The 24,925-nt window shown below is 38.6% G+C and overlaps 1 protein-coding gene across 3 annotated transcripts in view; it reads left to right on the top strand.

The window, feature by feature from the left end:
* The window catches only part of LOC126237265 (triokinase/FMN cyclase-like), a 243,471-nt gene that overhangs the window by 160,420 nt on the left and 58,126 nt on the right, over nt 1–24,925 (top strand). For all 3 annotated transcript variants that reach the window (XM_049947192.1, XM_049947193.1, XM_049947191.1), the window contains exons 7-8: nt 12,847–12,964; nt 14,902–14,987. In XM_049947192.1, the coding sequence (XP_049803149.1) occupies nt 12,847–12,964; nt 14,902–14,987 (204 nt within the window). The remainder of the gene's footprint in view (nt 1–12,846; nt 12,965–14,901; nt 14,988–24,925) is intronic.

Raw genomic sequence — 24,925 nt, 5'->3', positions numbered from 1 at the left:
ATACAAAACGCCTTCACCATCCAAAATATATATCACTTCAGCTAGAAACATAACAAATAAGAAACACATATGTTTAATTAATTTCAAAAGCTACGGATTAGTTCTCATTAGCAAAAAGTTTTTAAATTCTTTAGTAACTGTGAGGTCATATTATGTCAATAAAAGTAAAGTACGACATTATTAACTCTTGACATAACTACAAATCAACAGCGACTGGATTGAGACGATTGTAAAAAATAGCTTTGATAGATTAACGGAATAGATGAAGAATAATGTACAGAAAATGAAAAAGAAAAATAGTGCTATGACATATAAAGAGTGTATGCTCTTCTGAACAGTTGCAAACTGTGTTTCATTTAAAACATTATTATTTTCATCACCTGCTTATTTTGCAATCTGAATTTCCTTTTAAGTGATTGATTCGACATGGTATTGAACAGACATCTTACAATATATGAATATGACATTGTAACACTTTTAATTAATTACATTTCATAACAAAGTTGAGCCCTTTAAGTTGAATGTTCCACAAAGTCTTACTGATATATCAGTGTTCCTCTGAAAACATTCCTAGCCTTACCAATCTTTTAGCAAAATAGCTACATACATCTGAAATGAAATTTTTATTTCCAGTTTGAGTCATATATATTAATTAATTTTACATTGTTTCATTAGCAAAATATGTAATGTACACATCATCCAACATTTCACATTTGTTTAGATACACTTTCTTTGATAGAGTTTTCTCAACATTTTGTTAAATTTTCTGTACATTACCTTTGCCAAAAATGATAGGATTTTCATTTATAACATTAGAATAAAAATGTTTACTAAGCTTGTCCACTACTACCCACCTTTCATCATTACAGTTTAGACTTTCAACTTCTTCTGACAAAACTTTTTGGTCTTTTACAACCAAAAGTTTTTCAGATGCCATATAATCATTGTTTTTTGTCAAAATTTCATTACTTTTTCTAATTTGTTTATTGTGCTATCCAACTACCCTTTTAACTGTTTCTACCCTGATTTGACACTAAATTTTAGTTCATTAATTTCTACTTTAATTTGTTCTGCTTAAATGCAGCTGCTTTGAATTTAGTTTCTAACCTAGAAATTTGATTTCACTGTTATCACTTTATATTTCCAAAAATTGCTTGGACAGTTGCCATTCGACTTACCCTCTCCAGCATTACTTGTTGATTGATTCAGGTTTGATGTATTCTCTCCCTCACTTTTGGATGTAATTTTAGTTTTTATTTCTGTGATGATCATCTTGACACCACAGAATAAGAATACCAAAGCAAGCAGTCCACTGATCAATTGCCTACAAAAGAATATATATCAGGCCTCTTCTGGCAGGCTGGCTGTTAATTATTTCATTGTCCTCACCAGCACATCCAGTATATTAAAAAAAATTCTTCTTTCCTGGAACAGAAAGCAAAATGTGTCAATGTACACATAAAAAAGAATCCCAGAGAGCACCAGCTGTTTTTCATAATTTGTTAACAAATAAAGTTAAAAAATTGACAGAGTATACTTTTAAAGCAACTTTAGCCATGGCTTATCCAAAAATACCCATATAACTAGGATTTAATGTGAATAATAATGTAAGGAACAATCTTGCTCTAGAAGTAACTATACTAATTGCAGTACTGTACATTGTTAAAAAAATGTGATTTGTTCTTGTAAAAATGTTCTGCTTTGTTGACAGTGCCTGTGCATGTAAAATAATGTTTTACAGCTAAAACTGAAAATAAAAATCTAAGGCAGTTACACTTGAGTGAACCACAGTTCCTGGCCATTCTTCCAATGAACCTTAGTCTAGCAACTGTCTTTCCTATGTTTTATGTGATGTTTCTCCTTTGTCATTCCATAAGCGTACTTCCAAATATTTATCAGATGTGACAGTTTCCAGTGATTGTTCAGAAATTGTGTAATCATATTCACAGTTTATTATACTTGTTTATATTGAGGCTCAGCTGCCAATATCTGCACCAAGCATCAATTCTCTGAAAGTTAACAGCATTTTGTTACAACTTTATATCATTGCAACTTTTTTGTATGTAACAGCATCATGTGTTGGCAGCCTCATAGATCTTCCAGCATTATCCAGTAGGTTATTTATATATATTGTGAACAGTAATGGTCATGTAGCACTCCCTTATGGTATGCCTAAAGTTACTTTAACATGTCAAGGGTTCTCCCTGTTAATAATGGCATGCTGTGTTCTGTTTGCTACAAAGGAGATGGAGTGAGATCATTGTCTAGCACAAGACAGTGTTGTTAACCGTCATTCTGCGCAAAAAATGTGGCGTGTGCCAAAAAAAAAAAACCAAATAAACAGACAGTGAGTACAGTTCCGGCGATACCGCTATCAAATAAATTCACAGCACTAGACGAAGATTGTGATAAGACAATAAACAATGATGAACTAAAATCAGTGACAAAATTTCCAATCGAGTGGACAGTCAAGGAAACGTCTAATATGAAAAATAAACCAGTGAACATCAAATGACGAGTTGTTGTACTTGGTGATAACCACGCCAAGAAAATTGCCGAAAAAATAAATGAATACAGTACATTATTCACAGCAACAGATATGACGAAACCCAGTGCACCTTTGACTGAGATAATGAAGAACAGCAACTCACTTAATGAGCTTTCTAAGAATGATGCCTTCATAATCATGGGTGGAAGTAATGATGTATACAGAAATGAGGGTAAATATGCAACCCAGTGTTTAAAAACTACATTACTTGGTCTGAAAGTTCCGAACATCATAGTTTCTAGCTTGGCTCACTGATACGACCTTCAAGACAATTCCATCGTAAATCTGGAGCTTGCAAAAGTAAACAGACATTTCTACAAAATATGCAAGTCCCACCAAAATGTAACATTTTTTTATCTTCCTGGTGCAAGAGATTTGTTACGAAACATGGACTACATTATAATAATGCTGCCAAGTCATACGTTGGCAAAATGCTAGCAAAATTAATACAAAAAGATGATGTTGCAAGAAAACCAATTGCCATGCAACCAGTTTCGACCAAGGAAATTGAAAAACGGGAAAACAATTTCAAATTCACACACATAGTCGCACCTACAGCACCAGCTAAAACAGGAACATCACATCCAGAAGATGAGACAGTGCCAGAACCAGCCTCAGAAGCTACAGCAGAGATTGAAATTATCATCAAGAAAACTGTACCTACTCATCATCGAGACGCTCACACACAGGGAAACTGATGAAAGGGGCCAATTCTTTCCGAATTTGGCCCAATGCAATGAATCCAGAGCAAGCAGTCAACACTCAGGTGGACACTCCATTTCTTTATAGTCAAATTAGTTTTAAAGATAAAGACCCTCTACCTAATAATATATGCAGTAGTAATTTCATTATGCACTTAAACATTATAGGTCTGTCTGAAGGAATGATCAGGAAGCTTTATGATATAGAAATTTTGCTAGAAAGTGTGTAACAATCTGTGAAAGTAATATGTCTTAATGAACATTGGCTAATATCTGAAAATATCAATCTCCTGAATAAACTTACAGGCTATAAACTGGCTACCAGCTTTTGTAGGACCAATGAGTATGGAGGCTCTTGCATACTAGTTCATTCCTCAGTAGACTATGATATCAGACAGAATTTTAGCCATCTGAGTGAAAAAGGTACATTTGAAAGTTGTTGTATAGGACCTAAAGAGTATAACATATTAATTCTCAGCATATATTGCACTCCTGGGTACCATATAAGCTCTGTATTTTTAGATAAGTTTGATACATTGCTACGTAAATTAAAAAATGAGAAACTGTACAAGAAAGTGGTTATATGTGCTGACTTCAACATAGATGTAAGGACTGCTGACAAATTTTCTTCACGCTTAAAGAACCTGGTAGCCACAGATGGGCTAAATCTCAATTTTGATCAGTATACAAGAATTACAGCAACCTCTGCAACAGGTATTGACAATATTGTAAGTAGTTATAATTATTATGTAAAAGAAAAGTTTCTTTTAGAGTTAGGAGTATCAGACCATAAAGCGCTATTTGTATCACTACTGAAGCAAAATTCAGTCTGCAGAACAAAAAGATGCAGGAATTCCAGTCATGAAAATATGGAAGTATTTTGTAAAAAACTAAGGCAAACCAAGTGAACAGTCAGAAAACACATTTCCACAAGTGACAATTACCATAACTTTTTAACTGAATTCTTGGATACGTTCAATGAATGCATCCTTTTTGTGACAGTGAGGACCAGGTCCCACAAAAGTAGATCATGGGTAACAAAAGGAATTAGAGTGTCTAGTGCTACTAAGAGGAAACCGCATATGGAGGTAAAAGTAAATCAAAGCCCCGAATTTCTTAAGTGTGTAAGCACATACAAAAAAAATTTGACAAACTAGTTAAACTGGCAAAATGTACTGCGAATAATAACTTCATTTCAAATGCAAAAAACAAATCAAAAGCTCTTTGGTCTGCTATAAGAAGTGAAGTTGGCAGTGAGGCAGAGAGAAAATGCCCTTCTAAAATAGTGATAAATGGTAGAGCTGTTACAGAACCCAGTGCCATTTGTGAATCGTTCAATGACTTTTTCATAAACTGTAACAAATTTGGTGACTGTTCACCACCAAAAACAAAGCCCAATATGACAGACAGTAATTGCTCTTGTTTTAAGTTTTCTCATGTTTCCATCTCAGATGTCAACAAAATCATAATGTCCCTAAAAATTCAAAATCTGTGGGGTGGGATGAGGTCCCCATTGAAATAAAAAAAATAGTCCGTCACAGTATTGCATATCCACTCTCTTTCATAATCAACCAATCTTTTGATGAGGGATGTTTCCCAGATCCATCAAAATATGCAGAAGTCCGGCCAGTACGTGAAAAAGGCAAACAAGATGAATTGGGCAAACTATAGGCTAATCTCACAGTTACCAATTTTCTAAAAAATATTGGAAAGAGCTGCTCGAAAATCACAATTCATCTAACAGCATTATCTTATGCAATCAATATGGTTTCAGGAAAGGCCGCAGCACAATCCATGCAATAAATGAATTAGTCACAAAAGTCAGCGGATGTCTTGATGATAGAATGTGTGTGTGTCAGGAATCTTTTGTGACCTATCCAAAGCCTTTGACACAGTAAATCATGACCTGCTTCTCCAAAAATTGGCACGCTATGGTTTTCAAGACAAATCTCTTAGCAGGATGTCATCATACTTGGCAAACAGAAAACAAAGAGTACTTATTAACATCAATGGCAAGAAATTTCTCTCTGGCTGGAAGCACACTCAATTAGGTGTTCCACAAGGTTCAATATTAGGGCCACTACTTTTTCTGTATTATATTAATGATATGCCATGCCAGATCCAATCTGATACTATCCTCTATGCAGATGACTCAACAACTGTAGTCTGTTGTAAAAATGAGGTAGACCTAATTCGTCATATTGAACAAACACTTGGGGAAGTGGAGGCATGGGTCAAAAACAATAACTTGACATTAAATTTTACAAAAACAGAAATTGTTAATTTCACCACAAAACAATCTGCACAGTCTATAGTTGAATTAAGGTATATGGACAAAAAATTAGAGACTGCAGACTGTGTGAAATTCCTCGGCGTATTAGTCAATAAACACCTGTTATGGAGTCACCATGTGGACAACATACTGGATCAACTGAATAGCCTTGTATATATTACGAATATCTTGTATAGTATTACTGATTTAGCTGCAAGAAAAACTGTATATAATGCATATTTTGTTTCAGTCATTAGGTATAGTGTAATTTTCTGGGGGTCTGGAAAAACAAACTTACTTTGAGTTTTTAGACTACAAAAAAGAATCATCCAAGCAATGGTGGGAGCAGAACCAAAGTAACATTGTAAATCTTTATTTGTAAGACTAGATCTAATGAGCATTCCAAGCATATACATCTACTAGCGGACCCGACAGACATTGTCCTGCATGATATTTCAAGCGATCAATAATCAATTAAACAAAGTATGAAATGAAAGACAAATAATATATAAGTTCATTATTCTTTATTTTGAAATAACATCAATTTTTCTAAAAACAATTCATTATAATCAATAATGTTTTTTAAATTTATCTTAATGTGGTGACATTCCTGGTAAATCCAGCGAATTCTAAAATTCAACAGGATAGTTGACTGCTTCGCCAGGATCGGTAACAGTGTCGATTGATTTGAACAATATCGCATTGCTGGGCAATTACTGTTGTATTTTGAAGTTAATAGCATCAACATTGATATTTTTTGTGGCTAAAATAGCTCGTTCATGAAGCCACGCATGATTAATATAATCAGCTTGTAAATCTGGAAATATGCTTTCAATCAAAGCATCTTTCGTATTTTACCACGTTGCAGAAATTGTCTGGCAATTTGATGCATTGTGTGTCTCCATGCAATGGTTAAGATTGTTTCATCTGCATATGTAGCACACGGAATAGCCGGCAATGTCTGTCTAAAATCACCGGGCAGCAGCGGTAAGACACCATCAAAAAGCCTGGTGTTATTATTGAGATCTTTTGTCATTCTGTCGAGAGCTTCAAGTGAATGCTTGTGGGCCATAGTGCATTCATCAGAGATAATAATTTTGCATTTTTGCAAAACTTTAGCCATACCGGAATGCTGTTTTATGTTGCACATTGCATCTGGATTTGTGTGAATGTTCAATGGCAACTTGAGTCCTGAATGTGCTGTCCGTCCACCATCAAGCAAAGTGGCTGCAATACCTGATGAAGCCATTGCTAACGCAATATGATTTTGTGATCAAATGCGCACAAATATTAGTGAGATGAGAAATGTTTTTCCATTGTCACCTGGTGCGTCCAAACTTACGACGAAAGTAGTTAAAGAGACCGTATTGAACTGTTGTTCACACTGAATCTCGCTGTTAATGATGTCTGTTGCTGGGCGGTTAGGTGAGGGCATACCAAAGTGAATGAGTGGTATATTCGAAATCAGAATGCAAATATCTTCAATCTTTATTAGCGCCTCGTTATATATTTCTGGCGAAAAATCGATATTGGGATCTTGATCAGCGATTCGAATGTGATGCAAAATGTCGTTGCTCATGGAATCTTTATATTTGTCCCAGAGGACAGGAGCTTGAGATGGAAAACGCGTCGTCAATAATATGGTGACTAACTGACGAATTTGCCGGCCGGTGTGGCCGTGCGGTTAAAGGCGCTTCAGTCTGGAACCGCGTGACCGCTACGGTCGCAGTTTCGAATCCTGCCTCGGGCATGGATGTGTGTGATGTCCTTAGGTTAGTTAGGTTTAATTAGTTCTAAGTTCTAGGCGACTGATGACCTCAGAAGTTAAGTCGCATAGTGCTCAGAGCCATTTGAACTGACAAATTTGATGAAGACAGGAAATCAATGCTGCATCTGCAAGTATAATATACCAATGGTGGTCATCTTCCAGCAAATGCAATTCACGACACACATTATGATATGTGTCATACAAAATGCCATTGACTGTTCGCAAGTATTGGAAGGGCGTCGGTCCAGGAACATTAACCAACAATAAACACAAGAAGAAACATTCGCATTGCTTTGGACGGACTGTGTATAATCAGCCTAATGTATTTCCCACAAATATGCTGTTGTATCCTTCAACCAGAACACCTTGCTTTCATGGTTCCCACGTTTTTGACTTTTTGTTCCATGTGAAATATTGTGGCACATCAGTATACATTAATGTCTTTGCGAATTGACCGGGAATACCTGGTCGGTTGCATAGTTCGAAACTCAGTTAATGTGGCTTTTGGGGCAATTGATGCATGTTGTAGAGCAGTCTCTTCCATGAAATAAACATGCTGTCCATTTTCAAGGTGCACGGCCAAATGTATAACAGCAAGGTCTCTTTCGTGTATCGGAAAACCCAAAATATGCCAAAATGCTTCATTACTGCTGATGTATTGGCCCATTTGATACCATGTTATTTCATTGTTTTCGTTAACATTGTGAACAGCAAATACAGCCATCTCACTGCCCTTACGGACATATTTGCATATATATTTTATGGACTTCACCAAACAGCAGAGCTCAATGTTTTAAGTGTGCTTTGTAGATTTTACACAGCAATGGTGAATACAGAACCACCCAGTGATTGTCAGTGTCAACTGTTGTACCGTTTGACATGCGTGATTGATGTGATCACCACCATGGTCAGTGTCTCTACGACGATACAATGGATGACCATCGATATTAGTGATTGTATCATTTATACAATTTTTTGGAAAACGTATCATACATTTTCCATTGTTCATGCACAGCGCCGTCATGTTTATAGCACCGCATGGACCATGGATCATGTTAGCAGTAACAATGTCATACAATTCTTGATCGATATTCCGATCCGGAATGAACAAATCTGGTCATCCGTATGCGTGCACAAAAGTCATGGCGTCTTGAATATATTATTGCATAGGATGTGGGCTACCAATATATGATGATGGAAGAATATATGAAGTACCGATGTCGTTGATATTAGTTATTCCATCTGCGTTACCAACAATATTATCGCACAAATGAATGTATTCCTCAGCTCGAAGTTTCGCTTGATTATACCTGATGTATCGTATTCGCTCGCTTTCAATTTTTGCATACATATCAACGATATATTGATGAAACAGCTGGCGGTATCGGAGAATATTATTGTCTTCATGGGCACGAATCATCAACCAATATGCGTAGAAGTTCATCGTGCTCACTTTCTTGCTGCTTTCTGCACCTGGAAAGTAAAAATATAATTAAGAAAAAAAGAAATTAATTGTGCATAAAAATGAAATATTAGGCAATGACATGTGTAGATTGTACCTGTTGCTGGATTTCTTTGTTTGATATTTAAATGATATCCATCTTCTCCTCCCCAAAATATCAATGGATATTGCAAAGCATCGTAAGAGCGATGACTGTCTTCAGTCGTATGCACTGTGTTATCTCTGCGTTGGATTTGTATATCTTGATGTTCAAATGCGTCGTCAACCATAACAACTGCAACTTCATTAATGGTCGGTGCATTATATCGGTCCACGTGCTGCCCAGGTGGTACTTTGTCTGCTTTGATGACGATCGTATAGTTGTTTTGCAGTCTGTTTGAAATGGTATTGAACAACTGGACCAACTGGTTGTGATTCTATAAAAATGGTTCTAAAATACCCACAACTTCTTGCTCCTCCATCTGCTCAATATGGTTGTACTGGCAGTGTGCGTTTATTTGCTGCTCCTCATCACCCATGAAGTAGATTTGCAGAAATTATGAATCGGTATCAGGCATTGGCATTAAAGAACCAATTTGATGGTACACTTGGCCCTGAATCTTAAACGTTGATTGGAAATTGTGACCATCCTCATTCTGAACGATTTTTGTTGCTCCAAATGATGCCATTTGAAAGCACGAATTGAATTTGCGAATTTTATTCATCTATGTATTTGACTGCATGACAGTGTTGGCATTGTTTGTTCGTAGCACTGATTATAATTTGTGAATACGACGAATAGTCGATGTCCGACTCATATTCAAACGCAAGGCAAAGAAGTGATGCACGTGTCAATGTGCGATACACTTGCAAATGCTGTTGTTCACATGTTCTGAATGTGTCGGTGACTCATTGACAGGCCAGTCTTTGTCTCAATGCATTACCTCGAAGGCGTTCGTTGGGTTACTCTTGACTTTCATTAGCACGTCTGATTGCAGCCTGGTTTCTTAAACTTTCATTGTCCGTCAATTGATCTTCTGCCAATCTATTTAACCAACAGTTCTGGACTAATTGTGAATTCAGAGTCTGTCAACCAAGTTTTCCAGGCCCCCACTTGAATGCATACACAAAAATTCATTAAGTCGATCCAGTCATTTAGTTGCAGTATAGATAAATAACCTAGATACTGACTGCAGCACCATCTGCCGGGCTGATTTGTGAATCTAAATCATCCAGGCCCCCACTTGAATGCACTCACAAAAATTCATTCAAATCGATCCAGCCGTTTAGTTGCAGTATAGATAAATAACCTAGATACTGACTGCAGTGCCATCTGCCGGGCTGATTTGTGAATCTAAACCATCCAAGGCACCACCCAAATGTGTACAAAAATATTCATTCAAATCGGTCCAGCCGTTTATGAGGAGTTCAGTGACATACACACGTACAGTAGAATTATGTATATAAAGATGAAACTCTCACTTTCACGAAAAGAAACCCACAACTTTTTGAGGGCAACTGCTTCTTGCATCAATATGATACTAGATATGGAACGAGCTACATGATACCTACCCACCGATTAAAATCATATGAAAAAACCCCATACTATATGAGCATGAAATTTGTAAATAAAATATGGAAAGGTATGGATGACCCAAATGTAAAAGGTACCAAAAAGACCTGGAAAAATATCTGAAAGATAAATGTTAATATAGTGCAGAAGGTTTCTTGAATAGCAACAATGCATTATAATTGTAATTACAATACCTCTTTGAAGATGTTACACCATATGTATTATTAGTTTATTGTCTATTTTTAGTATTATTATATATAGTGTAAAACTGACAAGTCACCTATGTCACAATCTTTGATTGTATAAGGCATGTTATGTGATAATAAAAATGGAAATGGAAAATGCTTCAATTTAGTCACAAATCTGGTATGATATATCCTATTTGTTCATTAAGCAACAGTGAAGAACTTGACTTTTTGGAAATCAAGGAATACAACATTAATCTGGATGCCAGTATTTACTGCCTTCTAGGTCTTGTGGAGGAACAAAACAAGAATCATTGTTTATGTAATTTACATTAACAGGATAAAATTTTTGGGCTTCATGAAGATAGTAATATGTTCCAAAATTATACAACAAACTGACATTAATGATATAAGCCTATAGTTGCATGCATCTGTTTGATGATCTTCTTTCAAAACAGAAGTGACGTCCATGTTTTTTTCAGTCACTTGAAATGCTTCATTGCTCCTGCTGCTAGAAGTGGAGCAAGTTCTTTTGCCTACTCTATATTGAATGATACATATCTCATTAAGTTGGGTTGTTTTGGGGGAGGAGACCAGACAGTGAGGTCATCGGTCTCAGGGGATTAGGGAAGGACGGGAAAAGAAGTTGGCCGTGCCCTTTCAAAGGAACCATCTGGGCATTTGCTTGGAGCGATTTAGGGAAATCACAGAAAACCTGAATCAGGATGGCCAAAGCGGGATTGAACCGTCGTCCTCCCAAATGCGAGTCCAGTGTGCTAACCAATGCGCCCACCTCATTCGGTATATCTCATTTGTTCTGTAGAGCAAATTTATTTGAATTTTTATCTTGTAGTCTCTGTGATACCTAACATTTTATTGTTGTGTGACAACTGAGTGGAGGAACAGCGTGCCAGTCTTCCTCAGTGAAAGAGCTTTGAAAAATGGATTTTTTTGTTCAGCGTTCTCTCCATCTTTCACCATCTAAATGCTTTTGTCAACTATCTGGACAGATGGCTTTGATCGATTTACTGATTTAACATAAGACCTAAACTTCTTACGATATTTCTGCCAGAGTAGTAGATTGAATTTTACTTTCAAATTCAATGAATGATTCACGCATGACTCTCCATACATCAGTTTGGATTCATTCAGTTTTAGTTTGTCTGTAAGTCTCTTGGAATGGTCAAATTTGGTGTGAAACTCTCTTTGCTTTTTGGAACATTTGTCTAACTTGCCGTATATCCATAATTTCCATTCCTCACGACTTTGCTCAGCACTTAAATGTCTAAGACATGTTGTGCAACACTTTTGAACTTATGTTCCATACTCAGTATTTTCAGTTTAAGATATGGATGTTTGAGTTGTTGTTCTGGTAAAATGAAACATATTTCCTGCTGCATTTTCTATGCAGAAATATTTTCCTATCTTCTTTTACATTTCTATGTGATCATTGATTCGTGCTCGAAGAAAACAGAGTCAAAAAATTTAGACCTGTTTATAACCAGCAGAGCTAAGACGTTGATCCATGATGAACTGCTCAAGAAAGTAATTTTCAAGTAAAGCATTTAGAACAATTTCACTTCATTCCCCCTCCCTACTACCTACTTTAATTATCTGAGTCTTTAGACTGAAATCTCCTCCTAATACCATAACGTGAACAGGAGATTTACACATATCCTACTCTACTCCTTTTCTCCATCCAAATTATTCTGCATTTGGAATTTGGGTTAACCTACATATTATTGTAGTATTTACAGCCATAAACATATCTCTACCACCAGTGTCTAACCTATCTTTATGGTATACACTTCAATCAGAATTTGAAACTTTACTACTGTTATTATCAATTTCAACCAGTTTTCTGTTCCAAGAACTATATGAGCATTATTACTGGTTATAAGCAAGACTAGTTTTGGGACCTCTGCAGGATACTCCTCTGCTGTTAACTAATACTACTTGTTGTTAACATTTTCTTTCTCTGGTCTGCAATCATGACTATTATTCTCTGTAATGAATGGGGCTGCTGTCCTGCCCTCTCTGAAACCAGAATGAAAAGGATCATTTCATCCTCACTTACTGACTGCAATATCCATTGTTAGTCACATGCTGTGCTCAACATCAAATCTTCACTTAGAGTAGTTGCTTCCTCTGACTTTCCACAGCCTACACTATTGAAATGGTGCAATGATGTCTTATTATTTCCTTTCTGTTCTTCACTGTTCCTCTTCACAAAAAATTCTTTTTGTGTACATGTTAAACTATATGCAGCTGTAACAGATCTTTATAACAATGGATTGTATGTACTGATGTATGTAACTTAAACAGTGTTTGAATAACACGTACTTCTGTCTTTTTCAGATTGGTGGTGCAATGTCAGAAGAAGGAAATACTCTGACTGAAATTAAAAATGAACTAACGAAAGTTGTGAACAGTATGGCAACAATAGGTGTAGCATTATCAGCCTGCAGTTTGCCAGGTAAATACAACAGTTCTTTGAAACAAGTGGACTAATCTAAAGAAGACAGAAATTTTCTAATCTAAAACCAGAATGTCTCCTCGGTTATATTGTGGCCATTAAACACTCATTGTGAAATGTTTCATCCAAGATACGGAGGAGGCTCTAATGGCAGCTGTTGGGTCCAGAGGGTGCACCTGACTGCAAATTGTGTTTCATATAGAACCAATGACACCTGCTAACAAAGTTCAGATGCCATCCTTGGTTCTTGCAGGTGGATAGCTGCACTAATGAAGACAGATAGGCTTGCACACAGACTGGAAACTGAGCAAGCATTTTTCAGCACTGTACAACCAATTGCACTTAAACCAGAGCTTCAGTGGATTCTATGAGAATCAAAGAAGCAGGTTTTTTTAACATTAACTATTAAGTGGAGGATTGTAGAACCCCTCCCAACAGTGAAAGCATGCACCACTTGCAGTTAGTGGCTACTAGTGTAGCATAGTATGTGTGGTATACATGTGTGGATTTTTAGGATGGATAAATCTGTACTGGAAATTTTAAAAAAATCTAAAGTTGTTTTACAGATTACTGGATGACATTGGAAGTTAAAGAAAATTAACAGGTGCACCTACATAGATACTGGTTAGGATCATATTATTGTGGGCATAATACAACAAAAGGGGAGTAGCTGTATTCACAACAGTGGAATCAAGTCCTCGGTCATACACTTAAATAAGTGTAGCATTGAATGGTTCTTTGAATGCTATACTTCAGTAATACTGTTGACTTTAAACATACATGATAGTGGTTCTGACAGTGTACAGGATTCCAATGTTTTAACTTCATTAAGCCGTTAGAGAGAGGACAAATAAAAAAATGGTAGAAATAACTGGGAAGTAAATTTATGTGAATATTTCAGTGTTGATTTCATATTAGTGTAAGGAAACAATTCTGTTTCTTGGGTTAACTGTCTTTGGCTTTTCCGTCTAAGTGCAACAGAATAGCCAAAAGTTAACTAAACACTTTTGGTACTCTTAGGAAGCTCTACCTTTGCTGCTTAACTATCATCTAACTACATTGTATACATGTTTTGTAGATATTATGTCCTTCTAGTTTCTATCCCTGCCTTACTCTCCATCTGATGTAATGGATCCAGGTTGACCAAGGTCTGGTAGTATTCTTAACCCATACGCAACACAGTTTAACTTTGCAAAATGAACTTATTATACAAAACTCACCATGCTTACATTAAAAGGCATCTGCAAGTTCTGTTTTTTATATTTCATAAGTAGTTTAACACTACATGAAAAGAATAAATTGCTGAAAACTGTTTGTTGCATGTTTGCTATACTGGGAAGAATTGGGTTAAATGTGCTGTTCAAAATGGAGTTTTGGTGTGAAACTAATGACACTTACATACACACCTACAGTTCCATGGTAGGAAAATGTGATGCAAATGATGTAGTGAGTCTGATGAAGGAATTATTACAGATGCAAAACTCAGATATCCATGGATGCACTGCATGACTCTCTTTCTGTATCATTGTATCAGAGTTGTCATTTAAGCTGTACATTGTTTGCTTTGTGTGCTGGTCAGTATGTTGAACATATCTTATGATCTGGTAAAAATCAAAATCATTGTTACATTTTCTTATGACCTGGTGTTCTTCTTCTTCTCACCTTTTCAACATTCTACATTTCTTTCATTTTATTTGTAAATTTCTAGAGTTTGTTAGCCTCCATGATTGATGTCTAACCTGTTTCCCATGTGAAACTTATCAGCTATCTGTAGTAAAGATTGAATTTTCATTCTTTATGACAATATTTTTGAAATTTTTTCTCCTTCCCATATGCCTACGTACTTCTTCCTTCTCTCTCTCTTTCTTTTTCTCTACTATAAACTGTTTTGCCACTGACTTTTATTTGTTATGGTAAACATATTAATTATATTGTAGGTTCTCCACCATTATTTACCTTAGCCCCTGATGAGATGGAATTAGGCCTTGGAGTTCATGGTGAGGCAGGGGCAAGTCGAATAAAAGTATGTATATACAATTCAAGGAACTAATATCTGCTAATTGTCAACTGTTTGTATAATAATGCAGGTTGCAATACCAAAATTTAAGCAATTTTAAGTAACATTCAATATTACAAAAAATTCTTTTTCTTTATGCATAAGGGGAGTCTACAGAACACAATCATTCAGTGTATTCCCATTTAGCTATAACAGTGTACTCCAGTCTCAATCTGAAATGCACCCATGTATGACATAATGTATATCTGAAGCCATGTCTGTGAATGTTGCCTCAACGATTATCCTTAATGATGTTACAGTGGCGTATTGAGATTTACTGAAGAACGTTTTGACTATGTTTCATACATAGTAATGCGGAGATTTAAAACAGTGCTGTAGGCAAGCCACAACTCCATAGGCCAACACATACCAGAATAGACTGATCTTTAGTTTTGTACTAAATGACTCGTTGGCTGGTGCACAACATTGCTGTGGATTATATTACTTTAAGTGAAATGAAATGGAATTTTCATTCCATGGATCCATATTGAGGAGATCTTTGTGCATGTGGAACATTAATTACATTTTACTTTATGTGACACTAATAAAAAAATTATGGTGGTAGTAGTAGTAGTAGTAGTAGTAGTAGTTGTAGTTGTTGTTGTTGTTGTAGCAGTAGCAGCAATAGTATTAGTAGTGGTAGTACTTACATACACTACATTTACTGTTCTATTTAGAAATTCACCAATGGAGTTGAAGGAGTTTGGTACAAGTTAAGTCTTTCAGGGTTCTCTTAAACTAAACTTTATTTGTAGTTGAATATTTTTTGTGATTGCTAATAACTTACTGGAAATATGTGTTCCTGGATAATGACTGCCATTTTACCCTAAAGTAAGTGCTTTGAAGTCTTTTGTAGATTGTTTCTGTTCTTAGTATTGATTTTGTGAAATGAGCTTGAGGGAATATGGTATAGTTGTAGGTAAACAACTAGAATTCCCTCATATACAGATTTATTCTCACTTAGCTTCTACACAGATACAAGTCCGGAGGCTAACTGCCATTAACGTCCAACATCCTGCCCCAAAGCCCTCTCCTCAAAGATAGCACACTTGCGCACAGAACAAATATCGATATTTATGGCGCTCTACGCCACATAGCCCACCCCCCTCCCCCCCGCCCAGTATGGAGTACGTGCCTGTGAATGGGGGGGGGGGTGAGAAGTTAGGAAGGTAACGCACAGTTCTTCTGCGTCAGGCGGAAGCGGGCGACTGGTAGGAGACTGGGGGGTGAAATCCAGTACGTCGACGGTGAAGTCAGCAAGCGACGCCGGCGGCTGAAGACGACGTCCCGTCCTGGAGTGGAGGTGTAGCACTTCGTCAGCCGGCAGACGGAGAATCACCTTGCCAGAAGGCCTAACAAAGGCACGCAAATTGCCACACGCAGCACTTCTGCTCAATTTAAAGTGGCGCACCACACGAGATTCTGCACTTCCTCCCTCAGTATTGTCACACGCGAGTACCACACACCGTATCGCCATCTACGACAACAGATAATTTATGTATGTCATCAGGGTGCACATGTGTTGTGAATTCTTGGATGGCACCAGTACGAGCAGTGGTAGGGAGGCAGGGAGGTGTGGGAAAGCCATGGCAGGGGGAAGCATCTGCTAAGAGGAGGGTGGCAGGTGCACTGGACTGCGCAGGAGACAACCTCGGGCGATCAGCTGACAGACGAGGGAGCGTGACCAAAGGCAACAAGGAGCCAGCGTGGGTTGAACAGCGTGACAAAGAGCTGTCACACGAAGATGGTAACACAATGGTAGAATCCGAGTGGTTGGCAGTTTGACTGCGAGGGCTGTGAGGAGTGAAGCCCGAAAAGATTGGCCACTCGAATTAGATGAACGCGGAGAAGGAGCAGTGCTCGGCAGAGAAGCACGCTGTGGAGAATCAATACCCGAATGCCTGGTGTGGGAAGATGGATGGCCGCTCGAAGCAGAGGAGTGGGAGAAATAGGAGCAGAATCAGGGAGGTTCACCTGAGGCTCAATGAAAGCTGGTTTCACTCTATTGAGTGAGACCGTGGTTACAGAGTCTTTTATGAGGAGATCCATGTTATTCTCAGAGCGTTTGATGACCTTGTAAGGACCTGTGTAGGGCGACTGAAGTAGGGCTTTGACTGAGTCATCTCTGAGAAACACGTACTCACAAGAGTCTAATGTGCGCGGTACGTACACGCGCGGAGGTGTATGAGCAGCCGGAGGTGGCGGCTAAAACTTGCTGCAGTGCAAGCGCACCCGCTCGAGAAGTGAAGGGAGTTCAGAGGGCCGTGGAAGTGGGGTCGGAGTGACTAATTCTCCCGGCAAAACCAGAGGTTGGCCATACACAAACTCGGCTACGGAACCCTTGAGGTCTTCCTTGAAAGTCGCACGAAGGCCAAGGAGCACGAAGGGTAGTGCCTCTGTCCATAGTGAGTCATGGCAACGCAGGGCAGACTTTAAGGTGCGATGCCATCGCTCCACAAGCCCATTGCTTCGGGGGTGGTATGCAGAAGTATGAATTTTGACAATACCACACATTTTACATAAGTCAGAGAAAACTGAAGACTCGAATTGTCGCCCCTGGTCAGTGGTGAGGTAAACAGGTGAGCCAAATCCAGAGATCCACGAATCTAAGAATGCTCAACTTACTGTCTCGGAGGTAATGTTCGGAATAGGCACAGCCTCAGCCCACCGAGTCATCCTGTCAATAGCTGTAAACAAGTAACGGAAACCCTCGGAGGGGGGCAAAGGGCCTACGAGGTCGACATGAACATGGTGAAACCGGCCTGGCGGTTGGGCAAAACAGCCAAGGGGTGGAGAAGTGTGCCTGGAAACTTTGTTCTGTTGACACACCATGCATGCCTTTGCCCAAGACTGACAGTCACGGCGCATGTCTTTCCAGACAAACCGTTCAGTTACCAGACGGGTGGAAGCTTTGACACCGGGGTGTGCTAATGTGTGTAGTTTGTCAAAGACCTGGCGTTGAAGGGGCTTAGGAATGAATGGCCGCAACATACCAGTCGATTCATCACACCACACTAAGTCAGATATGCCAGGGAAAGTAGAGTGTACCGGTTGGAGAGAGGGGCTGTGGTCTGAAATTAACTGCATGGTATCGGGGTCTGCCGATTGCAACCGAGGTAGGTCCGTTAAGTCAATTAAGGTTGTGACAGCACCAACATGTGAGAGAAAATCAGCGACCACATTGTCCGCTCCTTGGATGTAGCGAATGTCATTTGTAAATTGCAAGATGTAATCGATGTGACGAAAGCGTCGTGGGGGCGGATCAGCCGCAGGATTTTTTATGGCAGGAACCAACGGCTTGTGATCAGTGAGCACATAGAAATCTCGTCCCTCAACATCAGTTCTGAAGTGTCTTATGGCCTCGTAAACTGCAAGTAATTCTCTGTCGAATGCTGAGTATTTCTTCTGCGTGTTGTTTAGCTTTTTTGAGAAAAACTGCAGGGGGGTCGTAACATCGTTGTATGTCTGACTCAGTACTGCGCCGATAGCATTGTCACTAGCGTCAGTAGTGATAAACATTGTGGCGTCTGCCCGTGGGTGAGCATAGTGACAGCAGAGGCCAACAGCTGTTTGAGTTCATTAAATGCCTTGTCCATGTCTGGTGTCCAGGTACCTGGCGGGTGCCAGAAGTTTGTGGGCCAGCGAGAGCATCTGTGAGAGGAGCCTGCACCGCAGAAGCGGCTGGCAAATGTTTCCAGAAATAATTAACTGTTCCGATGAACCTGCGTAATTCCCTATAGGTCTGAGGGGCGTAGCATCTCGAGAACAGGCTTGATCTTGTCCTGTGGTGGTGTCAGACCGTCCGATGACACAACATAACTTAGGAATGTGACGGATGACTGGTGCAATTGAGTCTTTTTATTGTTCAGTTCAATACCAGCGGCTGCTAAAATATCCGTCATGACTTGAACACGCTCCTCACTCTGTTCTAAAGTAGAAGCAAAAACCAATATGTCATCCATGTATACGAAACAAAAGTCTAGATGGGATAAAGTTTGATTGATGAAACGCTGCCACGTTTGGGGGGCGTTTTTCAACCCAAACAGCATAAATTTGTATTGGAACAGCCCAAAGGGAGTGGTTATGGCAGTCTTTTCAATGTCCTCCGGAGCCATAGGAATCTGATGAAATGCGTGCTTACAGTCCAAAACAGAGAAGTACTTTGCACCTGCGAGCGCATGATTGAAGTCTGTGATGTGTGGAACCGGATATTTATCAATGATGGTGCGGGCATTTAAACGCCTATAGTCTCCGACCATACGCCAAGTGCCGGAAGAAGGTTCAATTATTCCCTTTTGTAAAAGATCGTCCAATTGTTCTTTTGCAATTTTCATAAATTCCAGCTTGAGGCGGCGTAGGCGTTGCGATATGGGCGGCCCATCGGTTAGACGTAACCGATGAACTGTGCCATTAGTGACTACTGCAATACATGGCGCGGCACGACAGTCAGATGTCCGTGAAGCGGAGCAGGCAGTGGCGGACGGGCCAAGCTGTGGCGCTGAGGGCACGGAAGTACAGGTGTGCCACCTGCTCGTAGGCTGCGTAAAGGCCGCACACGTGTTAACATGGGCGAGGTTGGTACACTGGTTCTTGGTAGCGGGCCGTGCCGCTACGAGCGCTGTAGGCACGAGTGGGCGTGGCCGGACAGCAGATGGCTGTAGTTCATTGCCACGAGCTTGGCAAGTTAATTGTCCATTCGGAACGCAAGGAGCATGAGCACTCGGGCATACCCTATCATTACAAAAGGGGTTGTTGACACAGTTTACAGAGTTCACAACATTGTCGTTAACGTGCGCGGGCACGGGAACACCAGATTGGCACGGACTGACCTTGTCTGTAGCTGACGAGTCGTCTGCTCGTAGTGCCGCGAGGCGTTGTTGTGTGGAGGCCAACTCGTGGTGTATGTCGCGGAGATGCAGCAGCATTTCCTTACGTTCCATCCGCAACTTCGAAGACTTGGCGCACTCCACTAGCCACTTGTTTGTCCAAGATTGCAGCTCCAAGGATAGGTTTACACACTTCTTAGCACAGCACACATGTTTGGTGTTTGCCGAACTGTCACTCGGCGAAGCGAAAGGAATATGTTTGTTATGGGAGGGGTAAAACACAGTATTTTGCACAAAATCTAGTGACAACTGATAGTGCTTGAGGAAATCAATTCCGAGAATAGGTTCTTCAATTGTTGACACTAGAAACGTCCACTCCAGCTTGCACTCGGGCGAAAGTTTCACTGTATACAAAGTGGAACCCGAACACTGTAGGGTAGACAAGTTCACTGCGTGTTCAAATCACGTCGGGGTCACCAGTGAGGAAATATGGTATAGTTGTAGGTAAACAACTAGAATTCTCTCATATACAGATTTATTCTCACTTAGCTTCTACACAGATACAAGTCCGGAGGCTAACTGCCGTTAGTGTCCAACATCCTGCCCCAAAGCCCTCTCCTCAAAGATAGCACACTTGCGCACAGAACAAATATCGATATTTATGGCGCTCTACGCCACAAGCTGTTTGTTGGAAAAAGGGTTGTATTATTTACAACAAATTTCACTAGAAATAAGTATACTGAGAAGCAATAGTTAAGTATACCCGGTTACTTGAACAAACTCCTGTGGATGTATATAAATTCACACTACAGATAATGCATATTACATACTTCTGGTATGTCAACTTTTGGTTGACCTGAATAGTTATCCCAAAATATGATACTTTGACATTATGGAACGAAAGCAAGCAAAGTGTGTCACCTTTTTTATTTTTACATCACCTATGTCTGATGAAATTAACACTGAAAATTAGGATTTGTTTAGGCATTTCAGTATTTCATTTGTATGCTCATCCCAACTAAATTTATAACCAAGCTGTAGTCCCAGGAAAGTGTATGGTGTCCCAGATACCACTGTTTCTGTCCACAACCTCTCAACATTTGAAATAACATTCAAATAAACTACTTTTTTTTTACATGCAGAGTTACAAAGTCACGCGTATCCTGCGTACAACACTTAGCATTTGAAAACTGGTGGCAAATTTTCTTCTGGCAACAACAGGGGCATGCTTTCAATCATGTGTGAGCTAGCTGTAATGTCTTCAATTAGTTTTTGTATCTAATGTAAAAGTCTTCTAATCAAAAAATAATCTGTTTTGCTTCGTGGCATCATTTTTCAACGAACACAGATGCAGTTTGCAGAAATGGACTCATTTTGCCCCAGCAGTCTCTAAGAGCATTTGTTTTACTTTCAAGGTGTAGGATTTATATTGAATATCTTCCTTGACGGTTCTACACATTGTTGGTTTGCTGATACCGATAATCTCTGCCAGTGATCACAACAATTACCTTGTATTCCCTGAAACAGCACTTGAACTCTTTCAGTGAACTTCTTTTGCAGATCCTTGCAATAATGACTATTGAGTGTTGCTTCCTTGCCAGTACTCTGGAATTTTCGTCTGACTGTTCTGAAGCTGAATATTTTGCTGCATCATAAACTGTGGATTTAGGGCATTTAAAACATTTCATTATGTCTGCTGCTGAGTGACAAAACAAAGGTGTTCAACATTTCTTGTCATTTTATCATACTTTGCACTTAATTTCAACATTTTGGTCATCTGATGTTGACTGTTTACTAGAAACAATTGGCAATGTGGACCACCAACATTAACATCTGGCAGAGGAATAATGTGGTAGGAAATTTAAATTTGTATTTTGGTAGTTCATCCTGTAACTATGTTGGTGTGATGTATGGGTATGTCAACCCTACTTACATGTCAAAGAGAAGTAGACCCATTCTAAAACAAACCTTGCAAGTATAGGACGCCATCCTTGTTTTCCCTGGCAGCAGATATTTTAGTGATAAATAAAAATGAAGCTTGAACACAAAAAGAGAAATTAGGAAATAATGAACACAGAAATAACATTTTTATCTGATAGTTTCATTAAAGCATTTTATTTCATTGAAACAAAGAAACCAAATGGCTGATAACTACATCACTTGAGTGATATTACTTTAATTATGCCATGAGTTCCATAACAATAATGATGTTTTTTCAATGCCAAATAATCAAACAAAATCCCTAAAACAATAAAATTTCAGGACATTATGCATATAATTCTCTGAATAAATGTTAAGAAGATTAAAGCTTAGAAATTTGCAACCACACATTATCTACGTACAAATACAGGTGAACTGGTACAGTTTTGATTTTATTGATACATCTTACATTTGTCAATAAACAAGAAACTGTTTACATACTGGCTAGTTCAGCCTAGCATGAAGTGTGTTCTTTCGTGTAATGCTGCCCATAGTTTAAATATAATTTTTTGCACAAACAATATAATTATTCATCAATCCATAGTGTAATGGCGGTTGCATCAAAAATTAATAAGATATGAAAAACATGCATGTAGTGGTATTTGATGTTGTTTTTCTGATATACTTAGCCAGGTGATATGTAAAATGTATTAATGTATTCAGTATTCTGTAATGGTACAACTAACAATTGTTAGTCTAATTAACTGCAAATTCAAACAACGCCTGCCAACACTTTGATTGTTGTAACTTCATACATAGCACAGCTTCAGTACCCAACAGGTCAGTCCAATATTTTGTTGATTTTAGTCCAGGGAGTTGCAAGTCTGTGGTGAAAAGCTCTGGATTCAAAATTCTTTAAATATGTGAAGCTGTGTTATGAATTTGATGACATGTAGACTATGAAAATTTTATTATAACATGGTGCAGTTGGAATGAATTTACAGAACATCAAGTGGGAGTAACTGGTTATAATTCTTTATTATTTTACATGAAAAACTTGGGCAATATCTATGTTACAATCCACAAGCTACAAGTTTATTTCAGTCTACACTGCCAGCCTGATGCTGTTACCTCTTATTATCTTTCAGATCTCTCAGTGATGTTCATTGGTTTGCTGTACCAGTAAAATCACCTGAATATAATGAAATTAATAAGGCAGCTGTAAGTTCTATAGACAGCAATATTTCAAAAACTGTGTAGGATACACACAGATCATTCAATTAAAAAAAAAAATCATAACTATTGAACAACTTACTATTAGAAAGAGCAAACTCTTAAGTTTTACATTGTCCCCCTAGGTAGCAACAGTGTGCACCCACTTCAGTTCTAGAAAAATGGTTCGGGACAACAGAAAGCATTTTGTGTTCTACATTTTGCACAGTGCAAGTCAGTAATAGCTGTTCACTATGACTTTCATACTAGGTATGGTGTGGATCCTCCTACAGCACAGAGCAGTAGACGATGGCATGAACAATTTTGAGAAACAGGTTGTTTGTGTAAAGGCAAATCACTGGGCTGTCCCTGAGCGTCCGTCCCCGAGTGTCTGACATAGATATCGAATGCATCCACTATAGTTTCACAAGGAGCCTGCAGAAATCTGTTCGCCATGCAGCTCGACAGCTCAACATGCCCTCTGATGTCTGTCTGGCATGTCTTGTGTTGACATTTAAACATGAAACCGTACAAAATTCAGCTACTGTAAGCTCTTTGTGAAAGTGACAAACATGTGCATTTCTGTAATTTCATTCTTGGCAAGATGTAGGATGACAGTTTTCTTCCATGCTTAGTGTTTAGTAACGAGGCAACATCACAATAAAAAGGAGAGGTGAACCATCATAATGTGAGAATATGGGTTATAGAACAACCACATAAAGTTGTACAACATGAGAGAGACTCTCCAAAATTTAACGTGTTTTGTGCAGTTTCACAGGAAATGGTTTGTGGTCTATTTTTTCTTTGCCAAGAACACTGTTACAGGAAGTGCATATCTCAAAATGCCTGAGAGCTTTCTTTTCCCACAGTTGGAGACTGATTTGAATGACTTAATTTACCAACAGGAATCTGGAAGTGCAGGAATTTTTAAATCAAAGGGAACGATGAATCGGTCACATTGGACCTAATGATTCAGCCTTACTTTAATGGCCTCCAAGGTCACCAGATCTTACTGTATGTGATTAATTCTTGTGGGGGTTTATAAAAGACTCTGTTTATGTGCCTCCGTTACCAACAACAGTGAATGAACTGAGACATCACATAACAGCAGCTGTGGAAGCTATAACTCCAGAAATGCTTGCTGCAGTGTGGGAACAACACGAATACTGCATTGACGTATACCGTGCATCTCGGGGGGCATGTTGAACACCTATGTAAAGGTATGGGGGGAGGGGGGGGGGACTTTTTGAGATTTTCATTGATCAAAAACAAAATTCATTGTATATGTTTATTAGTTTCAGAAACATAGATGTGACAAATTGGATGATTATTTTTTTAGACACCATTTATAATGAAAGAGGATATATGTGGGAGAAACAATTTGTCTAATGATATACAGGGTGTACATAAAGTCTGGGAGCACTTTCAATTATTTATTGCACAAGAACTAAACATTGTACACATGTTAATTTTTATTTTAAAAACCACAGCCTCAGCTGCAAAGTTTACCTAGATTTACCTAGGTTTCAGTCGGGATAACCCAACCTTCTTCAGAATAAAAGTAACTACCGTTTGCCGTAGTGGACATTGTCAAGCTAAAACTACAAATCCATAAATTATCATCAGACTGTAAAAACTTATCTGAAACTGCCTTGGCCCCACTTTGCGACCACGATGCAGCAGCCACGAATGCTGTACTGGAATTTTGTCTGACGATAATTTATGGATTTGTAGTATTAGCTTGACAATGTCCACTATGGACAAACAATAGTTACTTTTATTCTGAAGAAGGTTGGGTTATCCCGACTGAAACCTAGGTAAACTTTGCAACTGAGGCTGTTACTTCTCAAAATTAAAATTTATACAGTTGCTGACAGGGCCACAAAATGTTGAAATTATATTGTACACATGTCATACATATTGCATTTTGAAGAGAAACTCTGAAAG

This window comes from Schistocerca nitens, chromosome 2, assembly GCF_023898315.1.
Source record: "Schistocerca nitens isolate TAMUIC-IGC-003100 chromosome 2, iqSchNite1.1, whole genome shotgun sequence".
Classification (NCBI taxonomy): domain Eukaryota; kingdom Metazoa; phylum Arthropoda; class Insecta; order Orthoptera; family Acrididae; genus Schistocerca; species Schistocerca nitens.
The sequence above is the reverse complement of the archived record's forward strand: the minus strand, read 5'-3'. Positions and strand labels throughout refer to the sequence as shown.